Source organism: Chelon labrosus (assembly GCF_963514085.1).
Source record: "Chelon labrosus genome assembly, chromosome: 20".
In the NCBI taxonomy this organism is placed as follows: Eukaryota; Metazoa; Chordata; class Actinopteri; order Mugiliformes; family Mugilidae; genus Chelon; species Chelon labrosus.
The window spans coordinates 14,192,059-14,202,411 of NC_140353.1; the positions used below are offsets into that span (position 1 = coordinate 14,192,059).

The 10,353-nt window shown below is 41.7% G+C and overlaps 1 protein-coding gene across 1 annotated transcript; it reads right to left on the reverse strand.

The window, feature by feature from the left end:
* Positions 1 to 1,086: 1,086 nt before the first annotated feature.
* On the reverse strand, positions 1,087 to 8,629 carry prox2 (prospero homeobox 2; the record flags this gene model as incomplete). Its single annotated transcript, XM_084569745.1, has 4 exons — positions 1,087 to 2,276; positions 3,649 to 3,843; positions 5,208 to 5,309; positions 7,058 to 8,629. 4 exons carry the CDS (start codon positions 8,627 to 8,629, stop codon positions 2,109 to 2,111), a joined length of 2,037 nt encoding a protein of 678 aa, XP_084425871.1. The 3' UTR covers positions 1,087 to 2,108.
* Between the last annotated feature and the right edge of the window lie 1,724 nt (positions 8,630 to 10,353).

The window sequence follows — 10,353 nt, forward strand, 5'->3', positions numbered from 1 at the left end:
CACCGAATCTGATGCTGAATATTTAATGGTTTGAAACACTAAATTCTATTTAAAGAGACTCCTAGCAATTTATTCATGTGAAAAACGCTGCTGACATACACTGTATGCATGAAAAGAAAATATCTCATTTGTCGTGTCAGAGTTGAATCAGTCGACTTTGAGGCGAGCAGAGCTGTTACAGCAGAGATTCACTAGATGATGCTGTTACTCTTCTGTGAATAAGTTCCTCCACCTCCTAGAACTCTGTGACAGTCTGATGTCCTCTCTTTCAACGTATAGAGACATAACTAACAACATCAGCCTTTTGAATTGTTCCCAAGAGGTTAAACACACAACTCAGAGCTCAAACAGTGTTTTTGTTTTAATTTCCTCACGTCCCGTCGCCTTTTACTTTTCATTTCATCTCCATTCCAAAGCATGCTCTGCTTTATCTGAGACTCCAACGGCCAACATAATTTCATATCGTGCCGTTTAAGTCGAGGCCCCCGTCAGCCGGGGGCGGTTTGTCGACTGGAGGTATTTTCTTTGTTTTCTTCCATTATATCGGAGGTTGCCAAGTCTTGTTCAGAAAATGTCACGCCGCAAATTAATTTGTGCGGAGCCCTTTGGTTCAATCTGAAACATTTTAATTGAGTTGAGAATGTAAATCAATTTACTGAAGGAGACTGATCTAATTGAAAAGGAATGTCTATTAAAAGATTAGTGAGGTTTATTGTCTCCAGTTGTTGTCATCAACCAATCCAGCTAATGTTTTAATTTCCTTAATGTTATCATTTCTGATGTAATTGGTGCTCAACAGGTTTTCCAATTAAGCGTTTGGTTTTGGGCGCTGACGTTGTAATTGTAAGAAAGAGTGTACTTTCATAAAAGTATGCTCTTTAGATTTATTTATTTTAATTTCCAGTTCTTTTTTTTTTTCAGCCTTTCAGTAAAAGTTTTAAAGAATTAAATCACCTATAAAAGCTTTATTCAGGCGACAGTGAGTTTAATTCATCACATTTAATTCACTGCTGTGATTGTCTGGTTTATATTATAAATCCCAAGGCGTCAAGAGCGCAAGCCCATCTGTGCTTTTCATGACATAACCGGACCTGTGTGCGTGTGTGTGTGTGTTTGTGCTTTGAGTGGGTGCCTGGAAGAAAGAGTCAACGGGTTTGTGGAATTTTGCTTGGGTGGCACAACTGCGATATGAGGTCACCTCGGGCGTTAGTCATTAGGAGGGAATGCATTGTGGCTGTTTTTAAGACATGGCAGTTGTCTGCATCCGCACCAGCCACACAATGAATGCGGGCCTTAGAAAGTTGACTTGAATTGGCTCCGGTGAACAATGTGAACGGCATAGTTTGGGGGACATTTAACAGCTGGCTGCTGGACGTGGATTAGAGGCACCTTAGGGGCTCGCCGGTGTTTTCACGGGAGAGTTAAACATTGGTGAAAATGAAGCGTTTACCTGCTGAGTCTTCCTTCTTATGAGCCCTTTTAAAATCTCTCCTGTAAGTGAGATTGTATTGCCAAAGGAAATGATAACTCACTTAATTTTGTATTATAATTTAGTGCATCTTTAATTTCCATGATCATCCAGTACAGTGTTTGTGACTGAAACATCTGAAAATGATTGTTTTTTACACGATAAGAGCCGTACCTTTACACATGATAATCAAAACCATGACAATCAATCAGTTGCATTATTTTGCCATGCATTCTGTCAAGCTAGTATAATTATAGCACATTTTGCGACATACGACAGCATGTACATTTACACAACACACACACAACTATGAAAGGAAATAGAATTAAAAACATTGCCAATAAAACCCAGGCTACACTATGAATGATTACATCTTTGAAAACATTTTTTACACACCTACAAACTCAGTAACTCTCTAAATGCATTATATAACCCTAAACAATAACAAGAGCATTACTATTTATTATTGTTTGCTTTTTTTTTTTTTGCTTTTTTTGGTAAAAGCTGAGCAATATATTTCACTTTTCAAATGGCACGAGTCGGAGGATTTTACACAAATCTGAAACTACGTCTCACTTCACTAAAATGCACTACAAGAAATGATGAAATAACACTGTCCGCTTGTTCCTTCACCTGTACATTATAAGTAGGAGGATGTCTTGAACTCATCCGGGACGTCGCTGTCCAGCTTGCAGATGACCTTGTAAATGGCCTTTTTCCAGGAGGGGTCCGAATCTTTGGCCGCGGAAATGGCGTTGTAGAACTCGTGCAGGGTGATTTCAGCCACCTCCAGGAACCTGTCGGGAACCTGGGAGAGTAGAAAGAAATGTAATTTGATTTAGTTATTAAAATCTTATTATTTCTTCTTGGAGAGCTGATGTTAGGAAGTCGGAACATATCAAATGAAGACCTGTAGCACAGTTCTTCAAACACTCAAACTGATGAAAGGGAGCTCATCTCTTTGTTCTCGGTGCACATACAATAAATGCAAGGCTGCGATCATCATCATCAACTTTCAATTAGAGGCCTCTTTGATTAGCAAGTCTTGTTTTCTTGAACCTAAACTAACAGCTCTTCCTAAGGGTTTCTGTCCAGCGCCAAACAACAAAAACTGACTCCCACCAAGAATGCGACAAATTATTTAAACGACTGCGTTCAGGTATGAGATTATCTATCAAGATGAAGATAAAACTCGGAACTACAGCAGGATCTATAAAAACAGATCAGTAAATGAAGTCTGGATGCAAGGGATGCTGGGAGAAAACCTTCCCGCCGCACTTGTTTCCCATCCACTGGCCAGTTAGCACAACAGTTGTTGGCATAAGTTATTTTTCTTTCCCCTCATCTCCTGACACAAAAGCATCCCTGGGAAAGGAATGTCTTGGTCCCAAGGTAAAGAAAACGGTCTCATCCCTTTCCCACCGAACGGCCTTCTCCCTCGGAATCCACAGCGTCTTTCTCAGCATTCCGCATCAGTAGCAATCTCTGTCTCGCTCAGGCGTGCTGGTCCTCTAATCCTGAGTTGTTTTAGCGGGATTTTGCGGCTTCCTCTTCCCACAGTTTGATAAAGCATCACTCTGGAGTTTAGATAATGGCTGCAAAGGCTGGCCAGTCACAGGTGCAGTGTGACACACAGGTCAGCACACATGACCACAGCCACATGGTAGAGGCCTGACATACTTCTGCAGGTTAGTAACTGCTGCGGTTAATCTGTCGACACTGGCACCCTTTTGACGTGTCTGACAGTAACTGGAAATACCCATGACATCCAGTAAAAAGGCAAACTGAATATTGTGTTAATTAACGTACTTTAGAGGTGTTTCAATATTTTGTGCTAAGCTGGCAAAACTTCTAGTTGCAGCTTCATATTGACCGAAACAGAGATACTGATCACCTCATCTAACGCTCTACCACAAAACAAACAAGCAGAAGTTTCATAATGTACAGATTTTTCTTGAGATTTAGAGTCTGACTAATGTCTTTCTGTAATTACACATCAATAAAAAGATGTTATTCTTAATGCAGCCCCCATGGAGCGGGAAGCACAGCTAAAAATGTGTTGTTCTCATTTAAGCAGACCTTGTTTATTTGTTGCATAGTGTATTTACAATAGGACAGAAGTGCATTTTTAATGAAATCAAAGCTTTTTCAAGCGATCATTAATGGTGAGGGACGCTTACGTGGAAGTCATTGGCTTTGTTGTAGTGCATGTTCAGCGCCCGGAAGAGCTCTGAGTCCCTGCTAACTGTGATGTCTTTGACTTCGCTGACGCCGTCGACGATGGCCTGCCGGGCGAACTTCTCCATCTGGATGTAGTAGAACTCCCTGAAGTTGCTGAACCACTTGATGAGCTGAGAGGTGATGCAGCGGTTGAACTGGAAACGGAGAGAAAATTACGTTTGAAAAGATGCCACCTAGGCCACGTTCACTGCAAAGCGTTCAGGAGACGGCCCTGCTGCGCTGACGAGAAAGTGCCCCTGAACAAAGGCAACGAGTCCCTGGCTGCTCCGAACGGACTGGTGGATTTGCCCTCCTTGTGGAGAAGGCAAATAATAATTCTTGAAATAGAAAAGCAATTTCAGAACTTCAGAGAGAAACATCGAAATATTAATCTTGCTTTTCAATTAGCGGCCCCCCTTCATTATTGAGTGAAAACCTGAATGTAGTACCTGTAGGGCAAAATGCCACCTAATGGTCTGTCACTCTATGCAACACTAATTGCTCTGATCTTTTCCCACCCATGTCCGTGATGTAAAAACATCTGTCAGGGCTGTGTGTTTCTAAACTCAGTCTTGACATTAGTCTTGTTATTCTATCTCGTCATCCAGAAAGACAGAAAAAAATGCCTAAGGGCTGGGCCGGCATCAAAGACGCTTCTTCTCTCTGGTGTGGTGGGTGAGAAAGCGGCAGCGTAAGGATAGAAGGAAGCTTCCCTCTCATTGACTCGGGCTGATAGGATGGAATCAGACACTGGGATTAGGTGCTCTTTTGTTCAGTGCCACTTCCCACCACAGGATTGTAAGCAAGGAGGAGACGTTCGCAGGGCTGCAGCGACAGCATCCTCCCCCCTGACCCCGGGGGTCAGGGCAGATTGAGAGGCAGGGGCCCGCAGTGTAGCCCAGAGATCCGGGAGGCGAGATAGGAGAGGAGACGGAAGAGAAAGTTGAGAGGTGTTTGGAGAAAACTGGAAATGAGCGTGAGCTTGTTCCCCCGAGCGGGAAAGCAGAGCGGGCTGAATGAAAAGAGTCGAAGAAAGAGGACAAAAAAGAGGAGACAAAAAGGGATGACACGAGACCGAGGCCAAAATACACAGGATGTTACGTTTAGGAGCAGCTCACCACCGCCTGGTTGCCACCGCACAAGTCTCTAATACCAACTCTCTGTTGACACTCAATAGCAATGCCTTTCCTACAGAGTCCTTTGTCACTCCATTTGCTGACTGGAGTGGCTTTTTTAAAGAGAGAATGCCCCTGTATCTCCCTCTGCCCCCAGGACATACTAGCAGCTCAGCGGCTTTGTTATTTAAACCCTCTGCTTTTTTGTTTCTCTCCTCGGACACACTGCTGATTTTTTTTTTTTTTTTTTTTTGGGCCGGGGAGGTCACAAACACACTGACAAGTCGATACCAGGGAGTTAAATGCAGGACAAACAATTCTGTGTTGTTTGACATGTTGAGATAAAAAGCGAATTTATTTTATTTATACATTTGAAAAAAAAAAAAAAAAGAAAGAAAAATTACCTTGACATCAGGGAAGAAGGTTTTCAGCACATTGGAGCTCGGGTAGCGGGTGTAGAAGAACATGAGCTTGGCTTTCTTCAGATGACTCGGGGTGAGCCCCTCCTGGATGTTCACGTTCACGTTAAGGAAACAACTCAATGCGACCCACAGCACGCAGGCCTCTGCAAAGTGATAGTGGACTGGAGTATTGTGTTGCCTCAATCTTCGGCTAAATTGAATTTCACTAAAGAACAGCTCGGCATTAACTAGGGAGTCAATAATGACCCTAACATGTGCTTATTGGCAAAACAGAATTACGAATTAGATTAGGGATTTTTAATTAGAGAGCAAAGCACTTCATGCCTGGCAGTTAAGACAGCTTGTTTTGAAATGTTTTGAAAAAAAGAAACCGATTTTCAGATATAATTGAGTTGATTTAAAGACACCATATGTTGCCATATTTTCTTTTTTTGGGGAAAAAAAAACCTTGTTAAGATTGACTATATATTTAAAATAATTTAAAGAAAGAAATCAGTTTAGCTGTGCAACAACATAACGCATATTTCCTTTATTGCACTAACTGATAAATGCGATTCTTTCTCAAGTTTTCCCCCTGTGGCAATAAAGGTGCTCGGGACGGTTTCCTCTGTAGTCGTCCACCACCTCCACCGCCTTAGGTCATAATATTTCCTTATCAGGTCACACATTTATTAGGGAACCCTACCTTTGAAATAAGGAAGTTTGGATGAAAGATTTATGTGGTATTGTTCAAAGAGAAGCAGAGCTCTTTGCACTGTAAAGATAAAGCGAATCCAGAGAAGAACCACATAATATTCCTCTCTAATGCCCTGCAACAAGACGATCAACAAAAAGAAAAACTCAACCCTTATGGGATTACTGCTAAGATGATTTACTCTATAATGAGCGATATAAAAGAGATTCTTTCAGTTAACTTAAGCAGAGAGAACAGAATGTAGATATTTCTCTCATCATATTAATCGAGGATGTGAGCCACAATAGAATTACAAAAAAATGTATTTAAGTTTTCAAACAATACTTTTTTTTTTTTTTTTTTTTTCTCTCTGAATGATACAACCTGAGTTCCTATGAGGAAAAAAAATACTGTTCTCTTGCACTCTGTTTCAATCATGTACTTTCTGACAAAGGCATCCAACAACAAATGCCCAAGACAAGAGCTCAAGTGTTATGGTTGGGAGGCACTTGTGGTTTCCACCAGCACTCAGATGTGACCTTTTAGATGCACCCCTATCACTCTGATGATGGAGAAATAGATCCTGCACCTTTTCAAGTCTGAAAAAACGACGCTTCCTGAAACAGAAACCAATGCTTTCTCTGCCTTTGAAAAATTGGCTTTTGTTCCTGGCAATTCTTATCAAAGCCTTGTATTCCTTTTTATTTGTCTTTTTCCAGACTTAAAGTCATTACTCCGCTCAGATTAAAGAAGATGCTATAATTTTCTATGGGGTTAGCGAGATCAAAGAAAAAATTCTCCTTGAAGTTTGTTACTGGAACTGCCCATGCTGCAATGAACCTCCACCAGCCATTGTTCAAATGGAAGAGCTGAAATACGGGGAGTTTGTATAGAATAAAAGGCAAATATGGTATATATAAGACAGATCTCAAACATACTGTGCTGTTCAGTGCTTTGGGAATAGTGCACAAAATTCAGGTGCGACTTAACTAAATGCAAATTTTGGCAATTTGTGCAAATAAATAAAATTAAAAGCATTGAATAAATAAATATATATTTAAACCGAATATATCTATATCTATATATATATATATATATATATATATATATATATAATCAAAAGAGGCAAAAAACAAAACTGTTCTGGCTCAGCTGTTACATTCAAGTGAAAGGATATGTTGAGAGACATGTAGGGGTTTCGTTCAGCCATGCTCTGCAGCTCACCACACTCGATCTTCACGTGAGGGAGACACAGACTGTCGACTGTCACTGCCCCCAGAGAGGAAGGACGTGGGTGGTGGCCGAGGTGGCTGGATGTCACCTTGGACCTCATGGCGATGGTGTCCCAGGGCAGGTCCACTGAGTCTGGGGAGGTCCTGTCCATAGATGGGGGCATGCAAGGGAGACCCCCGAAGTTGGAGTGGGGCCCATACTTGAGGAGGTGCTCGAGGATGTGGCTGTCATGCAGAGGGGTGCTGTAATTGAACTGAAAGGGTGTTTGGTGCACTGGGTAGGGCCGCTTCACTGTCGGGGTGACTGAGCTCAGGGGTGTCACTGTTGGCTTGCGGACCACCAGCGACAGCGCCTCTGTCTGGTCCTGCGGGCTTTGGGCCTCGGTGCTTTCATAGAACTCCAACGGCCGAGATTTGACTGCGGCCTCCTCAGACTGGGGCTGGTCAAGGGTGGAGCTGGCTGGCTGGCTCTTCCTGTCTGCGCCCACGCTGATCTGCATCTCTGGTGAAGAGCACATACGCTGCTGAGGGGACAGGTCCAGCCCTGCGGAAGACACCTTCTTGAACACCCTGTCCACACACTCATTAACAGCTCTGGAGAGCTCCTGCTTCAGGGTTTCCTGCAGGTTCTGGCTTTCCCTTTGGTGTACCAGATAATCAACTACTTTCATTCGGTCCTTACGCTCTACAGTCATCCTGCTGTTCTTCCTCTCAAAATTATCTTCAGCGCTTATGTAACATGACTCTGTGCTTTCTCCCAGGATGTCATGCTCGACACCAGCTTCTGTCTCATCTCTACTGTCATATTCAGGATCTTCCTGGTTATAAACCTGAAGGAACTTTTCCTGGAGCTGACGCAGGAGCCTTTGCATGCTGTGGAGCTGCTCTTTCAACTTGTGACACTCCTCGTCTTTCGTGTTGCAGTTATCACTGTTGCTGCTTCCGGGTTTTCTGCTCGACTGCCCTGTATTGCTGTGTTCTTGATGCTGAGGCAACCTCTGCTTACGTTTGTTCTCCCTGTATGCTTCCCTAGCCTCCCTGGTGTCTCTGGCGTCTGTGTCAGACCGCTCACTGTCCCCATGCTGCCTGCTGTTGGGAGAGCCAGCCATGACCCTGATAATGTTCTCCACTCTGGCCCTCTTGGCCTGCAGGTGATCGGCCATGGGATGCTCTACCTCAGGGCTGGCTGCTGTAGAGGCGTGACCACTCGGGGAGGCAGCTTCCATTGTACTGTCTTTTGAGGAGACGCTGCTCTGATCCTCCTGGCCGGAGTCAGCGGCAGTGGAGCTGGAGAGGTAGAAATGGCTTTCTTCTAGTGCCCTCTTGTTGTGGATTGTCTTGCGGAGGAGTTGGGAAATGATGGATCCGTTTGAGAATGAGGCCAGAGGCTCGTCATACATGTTTCTGCGGAAGCAAGGCAACATGACATCAGGCTTGTCGTCGTCTAGGCAGCCTTCACCTGAGCTGTGCATGTTCTGGTCAGGAAGACTGAGGTTCATGCTCTCTATAGGGCTTCACACACTCTGAAGAATGGCAGCTATGTGACAAAAAAATAAAACAAAAAATCTGAAAAGTTCAGATAATAATAAAAAATAAAAAGCCATAATTTGAAAAAAAAGAGGGAAAAAAACATTAGCTAATTTTTATTTTTATAAAATTCTTTATGTGCACTTTCTTGACAGTTGCTTGTCAAAAAAAAACTGACATGTTTACACAACACTTTCAAATTCCTAGTTGCTTCCAAAGTAGCAAATAAATACAGCCATGTCATACAGTTATTACAATATCAAAATGTCTCTTGTTTATAATATATTACTGTGTGTTAATGAGGAAATAAAGCTATTCAATTTATTAATATATATATATATAATATTTAAATATTTAATGCTGTCATTTTTCCTATAAAACTTGAAATTTCACTTGTAATATAACAATTACAAATTTAACAGGTAAATGTAGTATGACTGCTACACTGATAAAAACCCAAAGAGCATATCATTTGAATGATACTCAGCTATGTTCAAAAGGCAATGAATTAAAATCAATAAGGATGTCAAATAAGTGTGTGCACTCTTCTATATCCATTCATCTTATTGTTTTGACATATGGTTAACACAAAGGATAAAAAGATATAACCATGAAAGGTAAAGTTCAGCTCATGTGATCCAAAGACCACGCAAAAGAAACGGCTCTGTGTATATATTATTTACCAAAGAAACTATCATGAAAAGCTCTTTATTTTTCATGGTTTTCATCTTAAGGAATAATCAAGATGATTGAAGAAGAAGAAAAGGGGGGAAAAAATAGCTTTGTTGTTTGTTTCTGTGGTCATAGCTGCATTTCCTCTAAGCTCGTACTGTAAGTTAGACTCGGCTTAATGAAAAGTATAAGTCTGTGCATATGAGTGAAATTATTATCAATTTAAAGTCCTACTTGTTTGTGCTTTTAGTATAATTTAAAACATAGATATCCCACTACAAGCAAGGTCTGAGTTGATCTTCTACATGTAAAAGTGTTTCTATTACTTTTTCTGGTTTGCAAATATTTTGCAAACATATTTGGCTGCAAGTCAGCTACTTTGTGGACACACATAAATTACAAAATAAAACTTAATGTTCAAATTTAGTTTAAAATTTGAAGAAAAAAAAACTAAACAAAAGATTTTAACATGAACTTTTACCATTTGAAGACTAATACAAAACTGTGCTTGAGTTGAAATTCAAATGATTGTTTTTGGCAGTTAATAAATATTTAATTGCTATTAATTTTAATTTAAAACTCAACCCACAGTGAACTGCAGAATAAGAACATGTGTACCAAAAAAAAGAAGAAAAAAAAAGAAACCACAAGTGCATTTCTTTCTCATGAAAACAACCGCTAATCTGAAGAAATGCCTTCTGAAACCAAGTGAGCTGCAAACGTGCACTTTATCACACTCAAAGGTTAACCACGGTTCACAGAGACAGAGTGAGCGGCAGTGCCGGGACCTTACCTGTTGCGCTGGGACGTGCTGCCGAGCTGATGGCCTGCGCAGACTGTGAGTTGGATGGTGAGGGTGCAGGAGAGTGGATGCATCAAACGGAGCTGGGGCGTGGCCACGTCGAAAGCAATAAGGTGGGCATGGGCTCATCTTAACGTCAAAAATATATCCTACTCAAACGCAACAGCCAGCTCTTAATAGGCGAGTAGTGGGTTGCAACCCGGATGGACTGAAACCAAACTG